At 45.4% G+C, this 26,733-nt stretch overlaps 1 protein-coding gene across 2 annotated transcripts in view; it reads left to right on the top strand.

Moving 5' to 3' along the window:
• Positions 1-25,932, top strand: part of LOC147732762 (uncharacterized) — a 485,555-nt gene extending 459,623 nt beyond the window's left edge. Inside the window, exon 7 of one of the 2 annotated variants that reach the window (XM_086957326.1) lies at positions 24,350-25,932. In XM_086957326.1, coding sequence (XP_086813452.1) covers positions 24,350-24,993 — 644 coding nt within the window. In that variant the 3' untranslated portion in view covers positions 24,994-25,932. The remainder of the gene's footprint in view (positions 1-24,349) is intronic. The other variant, XM_086957327.1, reaches the window with a different exon arrangement.
• Positions 25,933-26,733: the final 801 nt, after the last annotated feature.

Genomic DNA, 26,733 nt, shown 5'->3' with positions numbered 1-26,733 from the left:
GCCGTCGCAGATGTCCTGGCCCCGGGAAATTCCCCAGGAGGGGGCTGTAGCCCCTCCTACCCAGGAAGGGGCCTTGACCGCCTTTCCTTTCGGCGGCCCATCCTTAGAAGGGACCGCCTCCCCGTTGAGGGGCCAATGGCCACCTCCCTCGAGCGCTCCCATCCGTAATGGGTGACGCCCACTCATAGGGATCTTCCAATTAGTGCTCACCGATCATGACCTTACCGCCACAGGCCGGATAGTTGACCGGCTATCCGGACCCCCCACAAAAACTCCTACCTAAAGGTCATGTCTTAAAGTCTTTAGCCAAGCTATCAAGTCTCCTATGAGTAACTCGTTCCCCACCCGGGACAAGTGAACACCATCCCCCAAATACATACTGTCACCAGTAATACAACCATGCGAAATAGAATGCAGTGTATTGGAACGGAACAATCTACTCACTTTGTTATTAATTTTTCTTACTGAATGATTCAGAGCAGAAACAGAAATAGCCCCCCGCCATACTTTTCGTGGGATCATATGGGACCATGCAATCGTGCACCCTGGAACTCTCCTCGCCAACCAACTTACAGTGGAAAGCATCACCTCAAGAAGAAGTCGTCTACCAGTGGTGACCAAATCATTGCCCCCAAGATGTACTATGACTATAGACGGCGGTGACCTCATCCGCCCTAGCAAACCCTCGAAAAATGATTGAAACTGGTCAATACAGAGTCCGCCCCTTCCGTAGAAGGACACCCTGTACCCGTATTCCCCAGCCACGTGAATCATGTCACCTGCTTTGAATACGTCCGCGGCACGCCTCACGTATGAGTGGCCCACGACCCACACCTCCTCTTTCACAGCCGGTGATGTCTGACCGCTGGCCCGGTGTTGGGTCGACTGCATAGTCCGCCCCGCCTCGTAGGCTTGCACAACTGAAACCAAACAAAAACAAGAAGCGTGAGTACATCATTACAGCTTCACAACATGTGCAACCGCACATACCTTTTATAACAGTTGGAGGACCAACGCCCCACACGTTTAACTTGTTCGACATTCAGACCCCTGGCTGTAGCCTCTGTAGCAGCCCCTATCCGAAAGGAATGAGTCCCAAACTCGCCCGGGTTCAAGCCCGCAGCGGCAATCGACATCGCAAGCACCCGCTGAAACTGAAACCTCGTCAGTGGGGTGGCGTCAGCGTGTCTCAACAAAGTCCCCCCCCATGATGCCACCCTTTGTGCTAAATACTCCTCTACACAACTCACCGGGCACATGGAGGACCCGGGAATCCCTTGTATAATTATGCAGTCACCCATCGCACCCTGATCGGTCTTGGACCTGACGAACGAGACAGTCACCGTCCCCCCTCTGACCTGAACGTGCTCTCGGCACAGTCCCCCCATCACATCCTGCTTGTTCCTTGCCACTAGTTCGCTTACCCGCATAGCCCCATGGAATGCCAGCGTAAAAGCGGCTCGGAATAACACTGTTTCATACCGGGATGAACACGTTGCAGGGAGTATGGATAATAACAGGGCCAACCTATCCAAACCTATCGGGCGCCTTTCATCTACTCTGCGACCCTCAAGGCGTTGCCACCCACGTAGCGCTTTTTGCACAACAAAAGACGCAGTCGGGTCCTGGATCCCATGAGCCCTTGCCATGAAGGAAATGGCGGCCCGATGCCTCTGGGCCGTAGCCACTGATTTGCCTGCCTGATGTAAAGACAGCAAAAATGTTACTACTAGCTCTTCCTGGCCCCAAAGCTCTCCCCTAGCAGTCCCCAAAAAGGCCCAATAGGCTCGGAACGCCCCTTCATATGCCTTCCTTGTCCGGGGTGCTAAACTCTCTCCCACGAGGTTCTGTAGTTCGGGGCACCGAGAGACCAGAGAGCTTCGGGAAAGGGTGCCGCCACCGGGTCCGCTGTGGGCAGAAAAGCCCAGAAGGCCTGCATACGGAAACGAGAAAGCGCATCAGCTGCTTGATTCATTACCCCCGGCACATGTCTTGCCCTAAATAACACGTTTAATTGCAAACACAATAACACAATTTCTTTGAGCAATCTCAGCATCCATTTGCATCGTGCTGCCTGGCTATTGATACACTCAACCACGGTCATGTTATCGGACCAAAACACCACAGAGTGATCTCTGAATCCCTCGGGCCAAGTTTTCAGGGCCACCAGAATGGGAAAAAGTTCAAGAAAGGCAATGTTACTGGTCAGCCCACACTCATGCCACCATACCGGCCATTTTTGAGCCGACCATTGTGTGCCGAATATGGCACCAAAACCAATGCTCCCAGCCAAATCTGTCCACAGCCCCAGCTCTTCGGAGGACACCGCCGGTTTATTCCAGACAATCCGACCATTGAACTCCGCCAGAAATGCCAACCAAATGCGCATGTCCTGGCGAACCTCAGCCGAGAGCCTCGTGCGATGATGACCCTCCTTCAGGCCGATCATGGCTTCAGCGATCGAGGGGGAGAAGGGGCGGGCCATCGGTATTACTCTTAGGGCAAAATTCAACTGTCCCACCAATTGTTGTAATTGATGTAGTTTAACCTTAGACTCACTTATACATGTTTGCAGGCATGCCCTGAATCTCAACACTTTGTCTACTGGTAAACGAAAACAACCTTCTTCAGAGTCGAGCTCGATCCCCAGAAACTCGAGGCAAGTCGAGGGACCCACAGTCTTACCTGGTGCCAATGGCACGCCAAACTGATCCATCAAGACACCAAATTCAGTCAAAGCCTGTCCACATGCCGGATCCCCGGCTGCCCCCAGAAACAAAAAGTCATCGAGATAATGCATAACATGTTGAAACCCCGTCTTCTTTGTGAAGACCCATTGCAGGAAACAACTGAACTTTTCAAAATAGGCACAAGATATAGAGCACCCCATCGGCATACACCGATCCATGTAATAGTGACCCTGAAACATGAAACCAAGGAGACGCTGATCGTCTGGATGTACCGGGAGCAACCGGAACGCTGACTCGATATCAGATTTTGCCATCAGCGCACCGGGCCCCAGGCGATTCAATATGGCTACGGTCTCATCGAAGGATGCGTACCGCACCGATCACACTTCTGGGTCTATCGCATCGTTTACGGAAAGACCACGTGGGGCTGATAGATTATGTATCAGCCGAAACTCACCCGGGTCCTTCTTGGGGACCACCCCTAAAGGGGAACAAACAAAGTTAGCAACTGGTGGCACATTAAATGGACCAGCGACTCGACCTCGAGTAACCTCTTTCCCGATCTTTTCCTGTACCACGGTCGTATGTTGCAAGACCGATATTTGGTTCTTACATTTCGCTATACCCTGAAACTCCCCCACTGGGATGCGGAAACCATATGAAAACCCGTTCCGCAACACCCCAGCGGAAGCGTGATCCGGGTATTCGCTGAGCCAGGGAATCATTGCCATGGTATCAATCGGAGTAGGTAAAGGCGCCCCTCGGACTATATCAGACCTGTTTGGCGCCTCCTCTACCCCCGTTATCACCCATTTTGGCTCTGCACATGGACTCAGGATGGGATGCTTGCCCACACCCGCCACATTCGTGCCTAAATTTGCAAGACCCCTGGGGCCTCGTACATTTTCCCCTGTTAAAGTTCCAACAAATCCCCCTTTTACCTGAGTTGCCGATCGGCCTCGAATGGTTGTCGTTACTCGTACCTGATCGAAAGGGCGTCCCAGCATATTGGCGGGAGTATTCACCCGCGTTACTCCCTACCAATGGCAACTTCAACATACCAGTATCTTCCATTTTGGACCAAGACACAGAATCATAACAATCCCAAGTTAAGTTTTTATCATGTTCTTTCGCTTTTCTGAAGATATTATCGTAACAGAACCATTGATTGCCCTCGTGTGATACAGAATACCCCATGATCCGTGACTGATAAATCGGCAATTCGGACAGCAATTCGGGCCTACGTTCACCCATGATGGATGTAAAAATCCCCCATGCTCTGCCCCAAGTGCCAATGTTTTCATTTACCTTAAAGGCGGCCATCTTTGCGCGCGCCAAACACTCGGATGCATGAGCTCCTTCTGGCTCTTAACATGCTCCATCTCATAATGATCGGTAAGCAACGAGAAGATGTTTATATACTCATCTGCCCATATCTTCTCTTTAATAGCCAGAGGGACATGTTGACCCAACTTTTCCCTTCGTGAGGGTGCAGACTCATCCCTTGCAATCGGCAATGGCCGCTTACCTGAACCGGAAGCTGTATCTGCGACTGGACCTGTTCCAGGTGGCTTCTCTACTGCCGCAGCCGCTTCCCTTGTTTCACGCAGTTGCTTCATCAATACCTGCGCGTTGTCAGCCGTGGCGCCCTTGCTACCTTTACCCAACCACGCTGCTAATTGTGCTGCCAGCTCGGGCGGCATATCCTCCCCGGACACGGGGGTGACCACCACGGGAATCGGATTCCCCTCTTCCGGCGCCGGAGTTGGTTTTTCGAGTGGGGTACAGGGAACCGGGATGTCTCCCCCAGCTGCTCCCCTTCTGGGCCTCTTGCCTTTTCCTCCCGGAGCTGCTCCTGCCAAAGGACGTTTCGGTCCCCCTTCCTCGTCTTTATCCGCCATTCGCCTCTTTAGGTCGGTCACCTCTTTCATAAGAACACGCAGCATCTGTTCGGTAGTCATTCGCTTTCCCGCTTTCTTGGGCATTCTCCAAACCGAGTAGCTGTAAAACAAACAAGAAAGATTACAACGCTCAAAATTGGCTCTTCGTTCCGTCTCGAGCTCACGTGCAGCGAGGAGGTGCAGCTTCAGAGGACAGGAACAAGAGGATGCTTTCTTGGCTTGTTGCTCCTTTTATCCGTCTTCAGGGCGGGCGTAAACCCGCCCCGGCCTGCCCCAAGGGCGTGGCCGGCCGCGTCAGTGTCTAGGCCAGCCCACTCCAGGGCGGGAAAAAGGCGCGCCCCGGCTACGCCGCTTCGGGCATACCAGCCGAGGCTCGCCTCCCGCCCAAGATGGCTTCCCGGGGGGATCGTGGTACTCCACCATACGTTCGGGGGGACCGAATGGTCGCCCCTTTCCATATGCTGAGTCTCTTTAGAAAGAGATTAAAGTCAGAGAAAGTCGATTTAGGCATTCTAGTGACCCACTGATCCTAGAATCCTGAAAAAAACTGAAATATGAATTAATTGCAATTGTAAGTAAAGGGACACAACTCTAGATCAATGAGGTGAAAAGGAAAAAACTACTTTATTTCAACAAAGCTGGTAAGTCTTTAGCGGCCTACCTAAAATTTATAATAAATAAATGGTATTTCGGCAACTAAATGCCTTCAAAAGTTGTAAACATCCAAATAAAATACAATAAAACAATAAAAATGGAAATGGATACATAAAAACCTTTCGTTGCAGGACACAAAAGTCACAAAAACATTGAAAAAGACACAAACATCATAACAAAGCGACACAACAAAGAATACCTAAAAAAGCATAGTACATAGTATACATTACACCCAATACATAGAGGGGTTGTCAAGTAAAAACCGACGCTCGTCTTAAAATATTTAAATATTTGAGTAGAGGAAAAATTCCTCCTGATACCGCACATGTACCCTAAAAATGTGGGCACAGCACAAGGATATAAAGTGGATGGGTCCGATCTTAGAATCCTTATGGCGACTAAATGATCTCATGTGCCCAGCAGCCTGCAGATAGGTTCCACACACTTTTCCAGAGGAATCCTGAAAGCTGGGCATACAAACAATACATGGGCAACTGTCTCAGACACTTCTGTGCAGCAAGGGCAACATTTGGACGCAGATCTCTTTACTTGCAAACACATGGAGAGGATGGGTACTCCTCCTGAACTGTATGTACAATTTCCTTTCATTAGGAACATAAATTCTGTCAAGCTAGTCATAAAATACACAGTCTGATTGAAAATCCAGGAAATTGTTCGTCAAACGACCTCCTGTCATAGATCTATACCCAAGATGACTAACCCACTTCCAATAGCGAGCTTTCACCTGAAAGTTTGTTGGAACGGTTGTATGGTCCAAAATCTCAGGCAAACCAATGTCAGCCAGCAAAGATTTTAGTTCCAAAGCAATGCAAAGTTTTTAGATTTGTCAACAGTAATTACCTCTTGAAAAGCCAAGGCATAGAAGGATAATTAAGGCGTAAACGTGATTTGCCACCAAAGCAGCAGTGGGACACAGTGTGCCCTTACGGACAGTTGATCTCCTGCCCATATCCAGCTTTAATGGTAGTAACGGTGTGCTTGAGGGAGCATTCACCAGGTTCCTCAGGAACTTATGTTCTATACTGGCTTGTTCATCACGTCTTTCAAAGCCCCAGAGTTCCCCACCCCCCATACAATGCTCCTCCCCGCATTTTAAGATTGTCCATTTTGAGCGCTGGAGCAACAAGTTTGCTGGTTGAGGTTCAGTGTGTGCTCTTACTGTTTGTCTAAGTTTAAGAGACATCTTGGTAATGTGCTGTTTTCAGGACATCCTATCTGACTATGTGATACCCAGATTGGGATACGTATCTACCCTCTCTAGGGAAACCCCACCCAGGGTGCGCTTCCCCCTATCTGCTTTATGGTGCTTGTTTGCCATATACTTTTTAGTGTATTTATCTCAAGACCCGCATGACACAAAAGACTTCAAACTGGTTCAATAGCAACTGTGGGCCACCCAGGGTTTTTGACACCAAAAGGGTGGCATCAGCAAATAGGTGTGTCAACATTTTCTCTTTATTTAGAGACTGAGCATATACAGGTTTAGATGCAAGAAACTAGACAACATCATTCAGATAGAAGGAAAAAGGGTTAAGGCCAGAACACATCTTTGGTGAACACCCTTGGACACACTGAACGGTTCTGTAAGCTGCCCTTGATTCCTCCCCCACCTAACTCTGACACTGTTATCCTCATGCAGTCGGACCACAAAACTTAGAATCTCAAAGGGCATATCCATATCACACAACACACACCAAAGATTTGCTCTTGGAACTAGGTCAAATGCAGATTTCAGATCAATGAAAGCGACATTAAGACTCCCTTTCTGAATGACCACCACTTTCCAATATAAAAGAGGGAAGCGTAAAAACTGATAAATGGTGCTTATCCTATGCCTAAAACCAGCTTGTAAGGGTGACAATATACACTGCTAGTCTTTCCAGTCCTGGATCTTCAACAACAGAACTCGAGAGACGACCTTCTGGACTGAGTCGATGAGACCGATAGGCCTATAGTTAATTGGATTATTCCTGTCGCCATTCTTATATATTGGTATCACCTCCCTTCCAGGACAGAAGAATTGGAGGACCACTGGCTATGGCTTTGGAAAGGAGCCTGATGTATTCAGCCCAACTATTATTCTCCTGTAAAAAAGAAAAAAATTACCCGGAATGTCGCTTTATGCCGCACAATTGCAACAATAGAGTTTGTATTTCCCCTAGATCAATTAAGTTATCATCAAAGAACAATTAGACTAGAAGAGGTACAAGGGTGATGATGACTTCAGAATGAAGTCGTTTGAAGTAGGTATGCCAATCCTCTACTGCAATATGATTCTCGATCAATGGTTCAACTGTAGCACCATCATGTGAAACCAAAGACCAGAATTTATTGGGATCTTTGTCACCATGTTTAAAGAGTTTCCCTAATGATCTTACAGGGGTATATCATTTGATTTAATGACCTGGAAAAGTCGTGCTCACTTTGATCTATATTCTATATTAAACCAGGTGTTCGTGGCCCTTAGGTGCTTAAGCGGCTTGGTTCTTACCACAAGGGCTATAAAATGCTGGAGCAGCCACCCAAGAAAACTAAAAGTCACATCAGTGACTGAGGTACTCTCAAAAAGATTAACACATATAAAGCAGGAGTGTCTGTTATCTGGAAATATATTATCCTTAGTAATCAATACTATATCATAGTAATCTTCATCAATTTCTTACATAATGTTTCCAACATCAGTAATATCAAAGCATAATCACTTGTATCTGCAATGTATATAATCAAGCCAACCCAAATCAATGGTAGTAAACAATAGTAATACACCGGAGTCACGTGGCTCAATGAAAAACTCTTGATTTATTTCTATTCTTTTGTGGATCAAAACAAACAATCCACAGAGCCAATGCGTTTCTTCCTTGCGGACTTAATCAGGGCTGAAAAAATTAAAACATATAGAAAAATTCGTATGATACTTCTTATTCATACAATGAAAAAACAATTACAAAAAGGCCATGACTCCACCGACAAAACAAAGTCGTATATATTTTTGTACAAGATCAAATACCTGTAATATACAAATCCTTTGAATCCGGTCTAAAATACTTTGCTGTCCCTGTATTTGCACATTTGGGGAATTTTGTTTTAACGGGGGATTCATTTTTAAAAAGGAACAAATTCTATGTTTTAAATTGTATTGCTGCTATGTACAAAGTACCCGCTGCCATTTGAAATTAACTATTGCCACTAGGCTCTTTGGGCTAGAACTTACCGGAGAGAGGTGACTGACAGTTCGGGCAGGTCCCTTGGTGCTCTCCATAGTCGGCGCTTCTCTCTGACACGCCCTAGGGAGTCACTCACATGCGCATAAAGCAGGGCGTGGCGCGGACGCGCTCGACTTTGAATCCGGTCTAAAATAATATGCTGCCTCTGTATTTTCACCTTTGGGGAATTTTGTTTAACAAGGGATTCATTTTTAAAAAGGAAGGATTTCTAACTTTTAAATTGTATTGCTGCTATGTACAAAGTACCCGCTGCCACTTGAAATTAACTATTGCCACTAGGCTCATGTGGTGACGCCTTCTGAGAGCTCTGCTATGTCATGGAATCTGCCCCGCCAGATTTCCATGACAGGCAGTTGCTCTCTGGCCCCGTTAGTTAAGACACGTATCCGTGTCTCTGTCCTCAATAAACTCATTTATCATCAAGAAGGCTCCGGAGGTCATCATAGCATTTTGGCGACGATCGGAACGAACAAGGGGACAATCTGAACGAGAAGAGAGCTGAGTTCATCCTGAAAGAACACGGAAAAAGAAAATCTTGTTACTGGCTCACTTGAAGTTGGAAGTTTAAAAAGGGGGCCAGAGAAACCGGTGAGATCCTTCCTTTTATTTTATGTTTGCGCATCGGAAGTCAAGCAGATTGACAATAATTTTTATTTGACATTTGAAACTCGCTTCTGCCTTTTAAACACTGTACGCTACAGGCAGCGCGAGTCAGTGAACGTGAATTTTGTGAGCGGCAGCAGCGCGAGCTCTTGATTACAGACTTTGTGGGCAGCGCGAGCACAGCGCGAGTCTTCGTACAGAGACGGTCTCACAACGGTCCAATTTACATTTGGCAAGAAGAGTTTACTAACGTGAATTTTGATCTTTTAAAAAAAAAAAAAAGATTAAAAACGCAACAGAAGTTCTGACTCAATCGGTCCCGAGCAGCCACATCGTCACGCAGCCAGCAACTCCCAGTGCTTCATGGGAAACACAATGCTGTGATAATAGAAGACAGTTTCTCTCTACCCATTGCATGCTGGGACAACTTTGGGCAAAGAAATGTAATGAGTCACAAATGAAAAGGTTAAAGAAATAAATTCAAGCCTTTTTCAAATTCAGCGTTGTTCAACAGTGATCTGCACATTTCAGAAATAACTCAAATCAAACTTATTTAAGAATTAAAGGGAAAAAAAAGTTTAAGTGCAAATTACATCAGCGATTTGCACACTTTTCCTTTTAATCTACAGCCAAACACCAATTTTGAGTTTGTATGGACGACATGCAAAGTGTGCAAGCTCCAGCACCTTTCCTGCGAGAACCAGGTGATCCACCCTTGGAGTGGAACTTATGGTTAAGATCATTTAAAGCTTATTTAGGTGCCATTGATGCTATGAAATTCAGACCGGAGAGACGAAAAAATGTAATGTACTATCATTTGGGAGTGGAAGGGCAAAATGTCTTTGACCACTTACCTTAACATGTACCCGCAGAAAATGAAGATTTAGATGAATTTGAAACAGCTGTTGCACAACTAGATAAATATTTCACAAAAACTAAGAACATGGTTGTACATAGGTACATATTTTTCACAAGAGCTCAACAACCTAACTAGAGTATAGACACTTAAGTCACGGTACTAAAGATGTTGACATCCAAATGTGATTTTGACAATTTTACTGGAGAATTGATACGCGACCAACTAGTAGCTAGATACCACTCTAAAAACATCCAACAACGACTACTAGCTTGCAAAAACCCTACTTTTGATAAAGCCATAGATTTAGCAAAAAGCATTGAAGGTTCTTCTATTGACGCTAAAGTATTGGAGGATTCTCTAGCCAAAACATCAATTTCTGGAGCAGTGATTAACAAACCAAATTTTGCAAAAAATCTGCAGTAAAGCTTCAAAAATAAACCCTTCGTCAAGCCTAACTCCAGTAGTCAACAATTTCAAAGAACATTTTGTTTTAGATGTGGTTCACCTTCTCATGTTTCTTCATTTAAATTCGGTCCAGCTATTGGACAACAATGTAAAAAATGTGGAAAATTTGGCCATTATATGAAAATGTGTAGAACTGGCAAACCTTTTAATGTTAAGTGTGTTTTAAATGATTTTGGAAATAATTTTGATGAGGAAAATCTCGAACGTAATCAAGAATTACTTTTAGGTGTAAGGTGTGTCAATTCTACTGATGAAGAACTTGTGATTGACCCAAATCCTAATGTCTCAATTGAAGGTCATGCTATACAATTATTGGTTGACACTGGCGCACGCATAACCATTATTTCAAAAGAAATATTTGAAAAGAATTGGCATGATAAAAATTTTACTTCCTCCAGATATTTCCACGGTAACGTTTGAGGGAAGCAGAGTAGATCTCATTGGTTTTTTTTGGTCTAACATACAAATTTTGAATGAATCAATATATGGTAAAGTTTATGTTGCAAGAAAAGGGATAAATGTACTAGGTCTCATTCACCAAGCTGAATTTGGCATTACAATTAGGCCAGGTTTAGAACAACCCATCTCGTTCGAGAAAAAGAAAGTAGGTTTGATAACCAATGAAGACAAGTATTGGGAGAAGACATTTTCAAAGGTTTTTAATGACAAACTGGGCAAAATTTCAGATTTCAGTTATGTATTAAAGTCAAAAGTGATGTTGTTCCGGTAAAGCATAAATTACGGAACATACCATTAAGTGTGAGGAGTGACCTTTCTACCATGCTTAATGATATGTGTTCACAGGGCATTATTGAAAAAACAGATGGAACCTTGTGGTTGTTCCCGATTGTTCTGGCGAAGAAAAAGAATGGGGAATTACGCATGTGTGTTGATATGAGAAGCGTAAATGAGGCCATTTGGGTGGACAATTATCCTCTGCCCAGAATAGAAGATTTAATAACTAAAGTAGGGTCAGCTAAATGGTTTAGCAAGCTGGATCTAAGGGCAGCTTACCACCAAGTTGAGTTAGAAGAAAATTCTAGACACCTAACTGCTTTTGTAACTCCAGATGGAGTTTTTCAATTTTGCCGTATGCCTTTCGGCATTGCATCTGCTGCGGCAGTATTCCAAAGACTTATGACAGATATGTTCATTGGCAATAATCATGTAGCAATTTTCCAAGATGTCATCTTGATATTTGCTAACACTGAAAATGAACATGATCTTGCATTGATTGATGTTTTAGGAACTTTAGAAAAAAGAGGTGTAACTTTAAGGAAAGATAAAGGCATCTTCAAAACAAAAGAAATCGAATATCTTGGACACTTGTTTACTGAGGAAGGGATCAACCCTAGACCAAGTCTAGTAAAAAGTATTGTAGATGCCTTTGCGCCTCAGAATAGAGACCAGCTATTGTCCTTCCTAGGATTGTGTGAATTTTATGCTAAATTTATGCGTAATTTTGCAAGCATCATTGAGTGTTTTAAAGTTTTGCTCAAGAAAGGAGAAAGATTTGGTTGGTCTGAAATTTGCCAACAGACATTTGAACAGATTAAGAAAGATATCACTTCAGCGCCTGCACTGCAACCATTTGTGGAAGGGAGAAAAACTTGTGTGACTGTTGATGCTTCCGAATATGGTTTAGGTGCAGTTTTAACTCAATTTAATAATAAACATGAAACTACGGTGGGTTTTGCATCTAGGACTTTCCGTCCTCCCGAATGGAAATATTCCGTTATAGAAAAGGAATTATTGGCGTGCGTGTCGAGTGTGGAAAAATTCAGAGCTTATTTGTGGGGGAGACCATTTGTATTAAGGATAGACCATCGTCCTTTAGTAGAAATTTTATCAGGCAAAAAGTTAAAACACACTAATGCACGTATAGCCAGACTCTCAGCAAGGTTACTAGAATTTTTGTTTCTCTGTAGAATGCATCCCAGGAAGAAAAAATTCTAGAGCAGATTGTCTCTCAAGACTTCCTATTGTTGAGTGTGATGATTGGGAGTCAGAAAAAGAGGAGTGCTTTATCGCCTTTATCGGTGATTTTAGCATTTGTAAAAATAAAAATGAGTGGATTTAAGAATTGCAAAATGATACTATTTTAAAGCAACTTTTAAAAATGGTGACTTCAGGTTGGCCGAAAGAAAAGAGTTTGGATGAAAAGCTCCAAAGTTTTTGGAATATATCTGATGAATTGTCATTAAAATGCAATAAGCTAATGCGAGGTGATACGCTTATCCCTCCTTCATGTTTTCATGAGCGAATCATAAATTTAGCACATTCTGGTCATTTAGGTGCTACTTCAACAAAGAGGAAAATAAGGGAACATTTTTGGTGGCCAAAAATGGACCATGAAATTGATTTGTATATACGTGATTGTAGAAAATGTATGATCAGCGACAAAGTCTTAAAAACAGAAAAGGAAGTTGATTGTCCCACCGTTTGTCCTAAAAGAGCTTGGCAGCGAGTTGGGGTAGATTTCTTAGGGCCATATCATATTTTACCCAACCACATGAGATATTGTGATTGTCTTAATTGATCATCTTTCAAGATGGGTTGAGGTTAGAGGTGTGATGGAACCAACAACAACAAATGTTATCGAATTTTTTAAAGATGTGTTTGCAAGAGAAGGTATTCCAAATGAAATACTTACTGATAATGGTGTGCAATTCATTTCCAGTGAGATGCAACTATTTTTAGGGAAATGTAACACATTAAAACACCTTTGTATAGTCCACAAAGCAATGGCAAAGTGGAACGATTCAATAGAGTTTTGGTTGAATGTATTCAGTCTACTTTAAAAAGCAACATGAATGTGGAATTTTGCTTTGAAGGAGTTAATTTGGAGTTACAGGACAACACCTCACAGTGTCACAACTACAACTCCGTTTGAATTAATGCGAGGAAGAAAAGCTGCTACTGATTTATGTCCTTTTTGGATGTTTTCTGATCTTAACAAAAATGTAGATATTAGCAATGCATGTGGTGTAGCTAAATATAATTCAGATGTTTCTAGCGCCAAAAGAATTGTTAAAGATGTTGTAAAAACAAAATTGGAGTTAGGAAATTGGGTGCGAGTCAAAAACCCTTGTCTTGTTGGGAAAGGATGTTCTGAATTTAAAGCTCCACTACAAATTGTAGATTTAAGAAGGAACGCTGCAAAGCTATCTGATGGAAATTAGTGGAATGTTTCTCGTTTAGCAGTTGACCAAAGTGCTGGTTCTTGTAATTCCAAGTCTTCTGATAATTTTTCTAATGTAAATAATGAAAGAACTGAAGAAGAAAATGTGAGAAAGAGTTTGCGCACAAAATTTACTCTCAGAAAATTAGAAGATTTTGTTTGTGATTAATTTCAATTTCTTTTAGAAGGGAGGAAAGCCAGTATTTAGTTTCTTCTTGAATTATAAATGTAAATGCATATTATTATCTACTTGCTGTAATATTGTTTATTTGATTTTTGCTTGAAAAAGGGGAGATGTGTGGTGACGCATTCTGAGAGCTCTGCTATGTCATGGAATCTGCCCGCCAGATTCCATGACAGGCAGTTGCTCTCTGGCCCCGTTAGTTAAGACACGTATCCGTGTCTCTGTCCTCACAAACTCATTTATCATCAAGAAGGCTCCGGAGGTCATCATTGCAGCTCATTGGGCTAGAACTTACCGGATAGAGGTGACTGCCAGTTCTGGTAGGTTCCTCGGCGCTCTCCTTAGTCGATGCTTCCCTCTGACGCGCGCCAGGGAGCCACTCACATGCGCATAAAGCAGGGCGCGGCGCGGACGCGCCGCTGGCGTGCCAAAGGTGCGCTTAAGGAAAGCCCGGCTGCGCCTGTCTGAGTCCGAACGGGACCAGGAGACTGGTCAAAAACAGGTGTTATCAAGAGGAAAGCTCCTTGAATTGAATCACCCAGTCCATTCAACCACCCTCTCGGAACCGTTAGCAAGGAAGCTCCTTTCATACAATCTGCTAGCTGATAAGCTCCTACCGGGAGAGGGGGGATGTACAAAGGAGTGCTATGCAGGGCCATAGGATTAGAGACATAGGGTCGGATGACTTCCTTAGCTGAAGAGCCACTCTGCTAAACACTCAGTCCCTCCACAAACATAACTTAGAAACTTTTTCACTGCCCCAGGAGGAGAGGCCCGATATCCTCGCCCTAACAGAGACATGGCTAGAGGGCAACCCGGGGCCTGTTATAGTGGCCTCCCTTCCCCCTGGCTATGACATCCTGACCTATAATCGACAGTGGACCAGAAAGGGGGGAGGGGTTGCAGTGTTTTCCCGTAGGGCTATGACTGCCAAGAAGATAATTGAGGAAAGTATTGATGGGGCTGAAGTCCTAGGGATCAAACTAGAGCTCAACTCCTCTTGTTTAATAGTGGTGGTGGTATACCGCCCAGCGCAGTCAACCCCATTGTTCAATGGTCTGTTTCATGAAGTGATGAGCGACCTCTGCTCAAGGTACAAGCAGATCCTTGTGGTAGGGGATTTTAACTACCATTGGGATCTGAAGCCTAGCGATTACGTGGCCAGGGGGTTAGAGGCCATGACCATGTTGGGGTTGAATCAAATTGTGGTGAACCCTACCCATGAGAAGGGCAATACTTAAGACCTCATCTGGACTACATCCTCAGCCGCGTCATTGACAGAGTGCAGACCTTGTAGCTGGTCCGACCATTATCCAATCAATTTTGAAAATCCGGTACAAAGTAAACCAGCCTACCTACCTCCAGTGTGGAGAACAGTACGGAACTGGCGTAAGATAGAGGACACCAGCCTAAGGGCTGCACTATGTGAAACAGCCCACTCAGGGACTCAGTCCAGTGACCCGGACCAGGAGTACAAGAAACTCACTCACTGGCTGAGGACTGCTGTAGATATTGTGGCCCCTGTTCGGAGGGAAAGAATAATGAGCAGAACTAAGGTTGCACCATGGTACTCAGAAGAATTAAGATGTGAAAAACAGGCCCTTCGCCAATGTGAAAGGAAGTGGCGGATGCGATATGACACAGAAGATTATGAGAAATATAAACTAAAACTAGCCTCCTATAACGATCTAATTATCACAACTAAATTTGTATATTATGAATTAAAGATCAAGGAGGCTATAAACATCCAAAAAGAGACTTTCAGAGTATTGAAAGAGCTGAGCCATAAGAAAGAACATAGGGCGGTCATTAGTCAGGATGAATGTGAGAAAATACAAGATTTCTTCCGAGCTAAGGTCCAAGACATCATTAGGGAAATAGGTAGGACCCGCCTGATCCCCTGTCCTTTTCCAGTTTTAGACCTACCAGACTTTAAGGGTGGTACACTCTTGGTCTCCCCTACCCTTGACCCCAATGATCTAGCCTATATAACAGCTAAAGTTAAATCGGGGTCACCAAAGGATCCCGGCCCTCCTGGAGTGCTCAAAATGGGCCTTCCTGTAATTGGGCTAGAGGTGCTGTCCCTATTGAACCTGTCCTTGACTACAGGGGAAGTCCCACACAAGTTCAAAGAATCAATGGTGATTCCTCTATTGAAGAAACCAGGGGCAGACACTAAGAATTTAAGGAACTTTAGACCTATTTCGAGGCTTCCTTTCTTGGCTAAGTTTCTTGAACAACACGTGCTTCCAGTGTTCTCGTTCTTCCTGGAAGATCACCAGTTGCTGCATGCCCAGCAGGCCGGGTTTAGGGCTCATAACAGCACTGAGCTGGTGATGGTTTCGGTGCTAGATGAGCTAATGCTTACTACGGACAAGAAAAGCCCCTCTGCATTGATCTTATTGGACCTCTCAGCCGCATTCGAAACAGTGAACATGCACTACTGGACAGCTGGTAGTGACTGGAACAGTCCTCAAGTGGATTATCTCCTTCCTGGATGATCGGTCTCAAAAAGTCCAATTGGGTGATTGTATATCCAGGTACGGCGCTCTGCCATGTGGGGTGCCGCAGGGCTCAGCATTATCACCATTGCTTTTCAGAAGCACTGGCAAAACTGGACTGTCAGGTATTTAATTACGCCAACGATACCCAGCTAATTGTGTGTATCGACAATTCTGCCCAGGCGCAGCTGAATGTACAGAATATCCTCCGGTTCACTATGTTACTGGATGACCCATAACTCGCTCAAGGTAAATCCAGACAAGACAGAGGTGCTGGTCCTTGGCACAAGGGCTAATCAATGGTCTAGCCATTTCTGGCCTCAAGAGCCTGACACCACTCCGATATCGGTGCCAGTTGGGAAGAGCTTGGGCATCAGCTTAGATACTAAGCTAACAATGAACAGTCAGGTAGCGGCGGTTGTGGGGAGCTGCCCGAATTTGATGAGACAATTTAGGGAATTGGTTCCCCTGCTGTCATTTTCCACCATGCGTACCATTGTGTCCGCACTAATCCTATCACTTTTGAATTATGGCAACGCAGTTTATATTGGGCTCCACGAGAAACTCCTGGGGGAACTCCAGGTGACACTAAATGACATGGCACAATTGATTTTTAAGCTGCCAAGAAGAACTAGCGCCACACCCCTGCCACAACAACTACATTAGCTCCCAATTAAGCATATGGTCAGGTTTAGGGGCCTGTGTATTGCACACAAGGCTCAGTATGGAGCAGCTCCCAGCTATATAAAAGATCGACTGAAGCCGTACACTCCTAGTCGGTGTCTCCGCTCATCCAGGAGAAATTTGCTGACCTGTCCACGCTTCCACAGAGCTACGTTGGGAGGGCGTTCTTTCTCATGGTAATTCCCACACTCTGAAATAAGTGACCGGAGAACCTACGTGGAGAAGCTACGCTTCGTCCTTTTGGGAGGAAGTTGAAGACCTTCTTGTTCATTGAGGCATTTGGATAAGCTTCCCCACTTTTTTTGTTTTTGTTTTTTTTTTTAAACAGATTTTATTTGTCATAGATCACATATATTGCATAGCTCCGGCTACCGGAGTCTACTGCACACATCAATAAATCTGCAATAACATCTTAGACTTTTATAGAGAAATTAACAATCCCCCCTTCCTCTCCCCCATTTGCGTTGATGCTGCCACTGATAACAATAAGAAATCCTGAAGGAGCATACCAAGTCCGTCGAAACACTCTATCCTTCCCACCAACCATCCACCTGTCAAATTGTCGGGGGGCAGCCCCCTCCGGCAGCGGGTCCAAGTCCAACCCGCGATAGTCCGCCCATCTCTTCCAAATCTTAAAATGTTTACGGGGGCATCCCCTAGCTATAAATATAGGCAGCTCGAGTCCCATGCAAAAGTCCATACCATTTTTCCATGCAGTCAATGGCGGAGCTCGAGGTGCCTTCCACGCCCTGGCTATGTCTCTCTTTGCCATTGTAAGGCCCAGCAATAACAGGTGGCGCTTGTATCTATTACCCCCAATCCCTTCCATCACATGCAGCAGAGCCAATCTCGGCGTGCGCGGGAGCTTCCATGCCAACACCTCGGCCAAACAGGCAAATACCCCTCCCCAAAATCTATGCAGCGCCGAGAACCCCCAGACAGTATGCAAAAGTGTACCCTCATCTGACCCACAGCGGAGACAATCAGGGGAGCCAATCATTCCCGCCCTCCACAGGCGCTCTCGGGTGAAGTATGTGCGATGTAGATATATGAACTGTACCAGACGCAGGCGAGTGGAAATGGCCGCCCCCCACCCCCCCCCCCCATGGGCTCGCCAATGCTTCAGCCCAGTTCTCTTCCTCCAAGTCACCTACGTCCCCCCCATGCAGTCCTAAGTCTGTGTAGGTCAGTGGAGCAGTGGTGAACTAACGTCTGGTAAATACGACACATTTTGCTATCAGGTAGTTCCCCCATAAACACCTTAGCCTCTAACGGACTAAAATCAGGAAGGGCCCCCAAATCAGTAAGGTGAGGCGTCAATGCGTGCCTAAACTGTAGGTATTTAAAGAACTGGGACCGTGGCATCCCATACTCATCTTGCAGTTTCTGGAAGGATTTCAGTGTAAGTCCTGACATTACATCCCCTAGAGAGGAGATTCCTATGGCGTCCCAGAGCAGCGTATGCAAGGACACTGAGCCCATCAGGTGCCGCTTGACCGCATAGGCCGGCTCTCCCCTGTCACCATACCACCACTCGTTGAGAACAAGTAAGTGCGCCGCCTGATAGTAGGAAAGAACATCAGATGTAGCCAGCCCCCCAGTGTAAGAGGATAAGAAACACATACGCAGAGCCACCCGTGCGATTCCCCCCTCCCACAGAAACCCACCTAGCGCCTGACCTGTTGGAACCAGCGGGGCGAAATCTGGTAGGGGTGATTTTGTAGTTGGTACAATAGGCGGGGTAGCGCCACCATTTTAAAGCTGGCCGACCTGCCATAAATCGTCAGAGGCATTCGGGACCAAACCTTCAGGTCCTCGCGTGTACAGTCCCATACCGGGGTCAAATTACGATCTCTTGAGGCGGCTGCCGCTTCCGACAGGTACACCCCCAGGTATTTCATCCCTCCAGACGCCAGCTGGAGGCCCGAAGCCCAGACTCCCACCTGCCGCTCTCCACCCAGGACCCACAATGTCGATTTGCCCGGATTCATATATAGTCCTGAGGTTTTACCGAAGATCTACTTTATATGCATCAGCCGCGGTCACGACCGATCCAGATCAGTACGGAAGGACAGTACGTCGTCGGTATACAGTGCTATTTTATCAGTGAGGCCCGACGTCCACCTAAATCCCTTAAGTTGGGCATCTATGCGCACCCACGCCACCAAGGGCTCCATGGCGAGCGCGAAGAGGTAGGGGGAGAGAGGACAGCCCTGTCGCGTGCCCCGTCTGACCCGAAAGGAGTGGGAGATTGCTCCCCCCACTCGTACTGATGCAGTGAGGTCTGTGTATAGCAACTGCAAATAGGCCATGAAGCGCGGGCCAAAATTGAGGCTTCGCAGCAGGGCAAACCGATATACCCATTTCAGGGAATCAAAGGCCCTATCCATATCCGCTAAAAATAACGCCGCCTGCTCCCCCAATCTCTCCTAGGCCGATATCGCGACATGAGCGCGTCTAATATTGTGGCAAGTCGCCCTCCGAGGCATGAACCCGCCTGGTCGGGATGGACTAAGTCCCTAATATGGGGCTTGAGCCTATTAGCCAGGGCCTTAGCCAGGACCTTGGCCTCTGTATTGAGCAGGGATATAGGGCGGTAGGACGCATGGCTCTCAGGGGGGTCTGCCCGGTTTTAAAAAAACTACCACCTTTCCTTCCCTACTATCCGGGGGAAGCAGGCCACCCTCACGTGCCTCCTCCACAACCGGACGAAGATGTACAAAAAACCGCCTGATAAATTCGCACGGAAAGCCATTGGGGCCGGGGGCCTTTCTGGGGTTCAGCTCTCCCAGGGCCGCGCCCAGTTCATCGTCTGACAAGGGCCTGTCTAATTGCTCCCGCACGTCGTCCGAGAGGGTCCGCGGGGGAAGATCATCAATAAACCGCTGGATAACGTCTTCCGCAAGGCATTCCTTGGGCGCGTACAGATCCTCATAGTATGCCGCAAAACTCTCAGTGCTCAAGAATAGGCACACCCTCCGGATCCAATATTTGGGGCAACGGCTGGGCGTGTAAAATGCCCTGGCATAAGCGTTGGAGCATCTTGCTTGATTTATCCCCCCACTGATATACCCGACTTTGCGTGGCTAGCCAGGCCTGTCATGCCTCGTCCATCAGTATCGCGGTATACCGCTGCTGAGCCAACAAAAGCTGTCGTCTAGCAGGTCCGCCGCCTGCTTCCCGACCCCTACGCTCCAGTGCCTCCATATCTGCCTCCCGTTGCACCAAGTCCCGTTGCCGCTACTTACGCGCTGCCGCGCACCAGGAGATATCAATACCCTGCAGCGTGGGTTTTAAAGCCTCCCAAAGGGTAGCTGGGGATTCTACTGACCCTATATTAGACACTAGGTAGTTATCTATTTCTTTGGTCAAGTGCTCTCTATACTCGTCCTTCTGCAGTTGCCACCCCGACATCTTCCCCCTTATAGGGCTGCATGCTGTAAACTTATCAATGGTGCCCTGCTTGGTGTGGCCGCCACCTGCAGGATCCCGTGTCATCGCGGCGCACCTGGTCACCCCGATCTATAGAGCTCCCCCCGTAGGCTAGCCGCAACCAGCAGCAAAGGAGCCAGGCAGGAGGTCTTCTAATCCAGTGGACGCTGTCCTATGAGCCTCAGGTGGGCTGTGTCCAGCGCGGCGGGCCGCAGAGGTAATCTCCTAATCACTGCTGCACCAGGGCTGTGCGGCCGCACCCCACTCCACTGATGGCCACTAATGCAGGAGAGTGGCCCCAACCAGTTTCAAGTCCCAGCCCACGGCCCCTTACACTCTGTTGGCAGGTCCAGCTGCAGAGGAAAGGAGGGCCCCCGCGGAGGCGCCGCCCCACAGTGAAGATCGCGGCGGCTGGGCACGGAGGGCATCAGCCAGTTCACCATTTCACGGTACCTCCTCCTCCGAAACACAAAGCCCCTCCACTCTCCACCACCACTGAAGCCAGTCCTGGTTGCCGAGCTTCCCCAACGCTGCGGCCAATGTCCACCAAGGAATTGTAGTTGAGGGGGTGGGGGAGGGAAGAGGAAGGAAGGCGCTCACTGCCCCATGAGGGCCCGCTCCTGCCCACCGCGCCACTCCGGGGTCCAGGCCTCTCACGTCCGCCTCTCGGGGCACAACAATCAGGCTGCCGTCCTCCCGGGCCTCACTTGTCTAGCGAGGTGGGCCCGACAGACCCGTCGTCACCAGTTCACACTGGGGTAGCCCAGCACAGCTCCGCGTCCGATGATAACGCCGCTCCGGCGAGGAGATAGGGGACACCCCTCCGCAACTGCCTTCACAGGCGCCCGGGGCTCCTCAAAATGGCAGCCCCTCCCGCAGGGCCTCTCCGAAGGTCCAACTCTGCTGTCGGGCGTCCTCGACCTCTATTTGGCTCGCCCGACGGCAGCCGCAACTCCGCCTCCCTCCGCTCCACCGTCCCCGGGGGCAACTCCAACACTGGGGTACCGGAGAAACAGAAGCCCCGCCCCCGCCGGCTGCACTTTGCTGCTGCGCCGATCTCCAGGCACCCTCTACCGGGTTGGCTCCTCGGCGCCGGATCTCTGCAAGCACCGCTGGAGCCGATGTCCGGCAGCAACCGCTACCAGAAGATCACACGGAGGTTTGGTGATCCCTTAAGGATGTGCCACTTCACCCTAGATGTCTAGGGGCAGGATAGTGATGCAGGATTTTGATCGGCTGGTCGGAGCTCACTCACAGCACGACCGCCATGTTTGCTGGCTTCCCCACTTTTGTTTGATTACCTGGCAGTAAGGGGGGTTCTGGGTCTATGTGTTAGCGCTTAGAGACCGTAGGTGATTTGGTGCTTTATAAATATATATTAACATAACATAACATCCTAAAGATATTAATGCATATCAAAATTCGAGAGATGAATTCATTACATTCGATAAAGCTTTTAATTGATACACACGTGACTCCTGTGTATTACTATTGTTTACCCCCGTTGATCCGGGTTGGATTGATTATATATAAATGCTCAAAATTATGGTGACTCCTCTAGTTAGCTTCCTCTCCTGTATGATTCCAGTCCAACTTTCTCATAATCTTTTCTCTAACATAGAGAAAATTCCCTCTGACTTTCTATGGTCCCATCAAAGAGGTAGAATTTCCCTTAAACAATGTCTATCCAAATTACATGAGGGCTGCAACTTCCATCACTGGTACAGCTACCAGATGGCATATCTTGCATTTCGAGGGGCCCAATGGTTCTCGCTTAATTCCTCTGACTACCTGACCTGGCTCAAAATTTAAAATTATCTTTGCTTCCCATTTTTGCTCCACGCACTCCTCTCAATGGATCGCTTACCCATTAAACAATCTTTACGTATAATGCTTGCTATAGTCTTCGCTCATCCATCCATTGATAGAAAACTTCCTTGTCCCATTAACAAATCAAACTTGCAATCACTGTGGCACTACAAAACTCTAGAAGCTCAGGCTAATCATTCTATATCCTAGTCCTGGGCAGAGAACGATATGGACTTTGTTTGCAACCTCTACTTGGGCAGAGAGCTTCTATCCTTTTCAACCCTTCAATGCTATTTTGATATGCCAAACATCGAATTTCTGAAAATCAAAGCCAGAATCGCCAAACGTGCTCAGCTTGATTCACCCTCTCTCCCCTCAACTCTGAACAGTTTGGCAAGCTAAGGGACATGTGGTCTGAACAATAAATTCTAACAAAATAATGTTATTAAAGGGCCTCCAATCAAATGGAGCCCACTTTTAGTTCAAATGGGAAGACTTCTCCTTCAGAATAATAGTGGAAGACTTGCTCCTCTGCTCTATCAAATAAGATAGTTTCTGCACTTTATCCAATCATACTGCTTGCTATATACCACTCTTACTGGTCACCGAACAAATAACACAAACTGAACTTCTCGGACTCAAATCTCTGCTGGTTCTGCAAAAATCCCTAGATGACCTTGAGCGTATGTTCTTCTATTGTAGATTACTTTCCCCATTTTGGGACCAAATCACATCTCAATTAAATGCCATTTTAAAAACTGAATCTTACGTAAGAATTTTCCACCATAATCTGTGGCCCCTGTGCAGACCAGACAGAGCTAATACTGCTGGAGCTTGACATCTTTTACTTGATCTCTTACTTCCCATTACTTTTGAATTCATTCTCCTGGACTGGAAATCTTCCAACTTTATTTCCTTCCACACCTGGTGGGCATGGTTACCTATCTGCATAGTTAACACTTTTCTCTCTACTATCACAGAGTCACCCAATCAGCTTAAAAAAAGAAAGAACCCTAGACTTGTTCTTCCAAGACCAGAACTGATGGACCCTTGCAACATAAGAATCTCTCAAATCCTAGTGCACATACTTCTACCCGTTCTGAATTCACAACACCCACCTTTGTAACTAGTTTCTTTTTGCACTGTTTTTGTGCCCCCCACCTTTTTTTCCCTCTGTCGCCTGGGCTCCCCCAGTTGCTATCTAATTCTGGTACGGCTATCACCTTCCCTGTTTCACTGGAAAATAGAATTTCTTGATGGCCTGTTCATATAAAAAGAATCTGTTTTCCCACTATGACTTAATTAAAAGTAGATAATAAATAGGATTGAGAAGGTAGGCTGCTTAGTATTATTAGTAAAAACAAGTCTTAGATTAAAGACATCAAAGCTTTCCTTAAAAGTCATGGTAGAGACTTTGGCATATTATAACCCTCGTTTTATGTTTCCTAACAATATTAGATTTCTTTTCTGCAGACATAGATTTTCAAATCCATTACCTTTTGAAGAGAGTGTAGTTAAAGATAGATGTGGAGGAAGATAAAGCAGGAGAAAAGATTTAATACCTTGTTAGCTTGGTATGATGAAATTATTCTGTCACAGGAGAGGTTCAAAGGAGAAGGTTCTTGAGTGTGGGGCATTAAGGAAGTGTAGATGTTGTATTATAGTACACTCAATATTAATTGCAAGTATTGAAAAACTGTTAATTTGCTGTCAGACCATCCTTATCTGATGTTTCTTTGATTTTAATTTTTTTCATTGGGCTATTACCTACACAAACTTAATGCAAATTAAATGCATATTATATTTGAGTCCTAAATCTGAAATAATTTGAAGAAGTTTATTTTTTATGAATGTTATCTGAGTACCATTCCTTCTGAAACAGTATACTTTCTTACCATGAGAGAGAAGTGGCACAATTGGTGCAAAGAATGCATTTATTCACCTCCTAACACAGAGTAATTCTATTGGCCTCAGGTCTACGGCAATGTAATTAAGCTAGTTTAACCTTTATTTTTCATACTAAATCATTAGAATCTGCTCTCTTACATTGCAGAACACACACCTTGATGTCAAAATATTGTTGTTGTGCATGTTGTCTCATGTAAAAATCTCACTTTGTCAATTTTATTTTATTATTACAGGAAACCTAAAAAACAGCAGAACGAAGTCTAATGATAAAATGAGCCTTTGCAAACCAGTGACTAATATAAAAGAAAAATTAAACCCTACTCGGATTAACTATCTGAGAAGTGATTCTGAACTGAAAGAGGAGAACACTCTGCTTTGGCAAAATGACTGTAAAGAGCTCACACAATACACTGTATATCAAGAAGCATCCCATGAGCCGAGATCGGAAGCATACAATGTATGTGCAAGTAAAATAAGAAATGAAAACATTACTTCACGCCAGTCATATCCACTGCCAAGATGCAAACCATCTACCTCGTCTCAAAGTGAGCTCATTCATGCAGTGACCAGCCGTAGCGGGCTCCAGCGACTACATAAAGGAGATGGAAAGCGTGCATGTTCTCAGTGTGGAAAAAGCTTTACAACATTATCAAATCTTAGGAAGCATGAAAAAATTCATACTGGCATAAAACCTCCTCCTTGTACTGTATGTGGAAAAAGCTTCAGTAATCATGGAGCTTTACAAAGACACCAAGTATTGCATACCGGTGAAAGACCTTATGAATGCAATGTATGTGGGAAAAGCTTCAATCGAACGGACACCCTTTTCAAACACAAAAAACGACATGCAACAGAAAAGTTTGTGATGTTAGTTTGAAATTTGGTAGCCATTTGGCGAGAAAATAAATACGTTATCTTTGTGGAGAAAACACAGATAGGGGTTTTCAGCCTTGATAGTCTATGAAAAAGTTATATCAGTGCAAACATGTATTTCCATGATACTGTGTATTAGTAAGTAACATCAAAATGTTCATCTGCCTTACTATATTTTTCTGGAAAAATAATCTTTATATGATTTAGATACATTGAGGTATTGAGTGTGCACAGGAATATATACATTTAAATTGTGATACTTGTTTTTTATAAACACATTTTATTGTGTCAATAGTCACATTGTGTTCAGCGCTCCCTAATAGTGGAAGCGGTCAACATATCAAACCATATTATTTTGATGTTGACAACTCGTTTACCATCATCATATATGTATGAAAAATAAAACATTATAACGTTATCAATTTTAACCCCTCCCCTGTGTGCTGCCCCAATTCTGCATCCCTTGTAATCCAAAGTGCCCTGCCCCCCAATTGATTTGTGTATAGACTACTTACACCCTCCATTGCCTAGTGATCGCCAGTGTCCCCAATGCAGGTTTCTAGCATGGGGCCCGATATTCAGCCTATCTCCTCCAGATTTTGGAGTGCTTCTGCGGGCACCCCCAAGCCTTTAAGATTGGCTGCTCCATGCCAATATAAGAAACAAGCCCTTTTTTCCATGCTGACAGTGATGGTGGGGCGCTTGCCTTCCACAATCTTGCAATTTCTCTTTAGGCTAGTGTGAGCCCCAACAAATAGTAAGTGGCGTTTATATAGGTTACCTCTGACACCCTCCATTATGTGTAAGTTACCTAATCTTGATTAAGGAGGGCTATCCCACCCTAGGACCTCTGAGAGGCACATCATGACCCCTCACCAAAAGTTTGTGATTGCCAAACAGTGCCATATTGTAAACATAAGAGTACCCTTCGCGTGCCCACACAGTAGGCACTCCAGAGACGCCGCTAGGCCTGCCTTCCACAGTCTCTGCCTGGTGTAGTAGACCCGATGTATATACTTGAATGCAATCATGCGCAGTCGAGTAGCTATCGGCGCCCCCCGCAGGTAAGCCAGCGCCTCTGCCCAATCATCTCAGTCCAGTGGATCCAGGTCCAGCATCCACTCCTCTCTTAGTTTGTTTTCTGTAGTGGGGTTATTTGTTAACAGGTACTTCACAAAAAATTGGTAGTAGGGAATAATGCGAAAAATAGTGTAAAATTATCTCTTCTCGTTATATATCTAGCTAGCATATGCTCTAAGGTAGAGATACAACCACTACCAAAGGTTGTAACAACAGACAGACAATTGTCTATCCTAAAGCTCAAACACAACTTCTCAACCTGAGCAACGCTAGTAAGTACAAATGTCCATATCAATAAGTCTTTTACAAATTGTAAGGTTTCCGTGTCTTCTTTATTTTCCAGTTCATATATTTTCCAAATTTATCATTTCATAATTCAATCCAATCACCGGGTACAAATCATAAGATGTTCTTCAGCATTACAAATAGCCAACAGATTCTGCCAACATGTGTTTCGTCTGGCTCTTCAGCCAATGACTTCGTCAGGGCTAAAAGCACGTAAAATACATCCTTAAGTTCTAAAGAAGCTCAAAAGAGAGAACTTACAGAAAACCCAAGATGGAGTGCTCAAAAGAAATCTCCTCCAAAGTGAACACCAACAGTTCTATTTGAGAATAAAATAAATAAATAAATAAAAGAAAAAAGAGAGAACCAACACCTCTTG

Source organism: Lissotriton vulgaris, chromosome 2_1 (genome assembly GCF_964263255.1).
Source record: "Lissotriton vulgaris chromosome 2_1, aLisVul1.2, whole genome shotgun sequence".
Lineage (NCBI taxonomy): Eukaryota > Metazoa > Chordata > Amphibia > Caudata > Salamandridae > Lissotriton > Lissotriton vulgaris.
The sequence above is the reverse complement of the archived record's forward strand: the minus strand, read 5'-3'. Positions and strand labels throughout refer to the sequence as shown.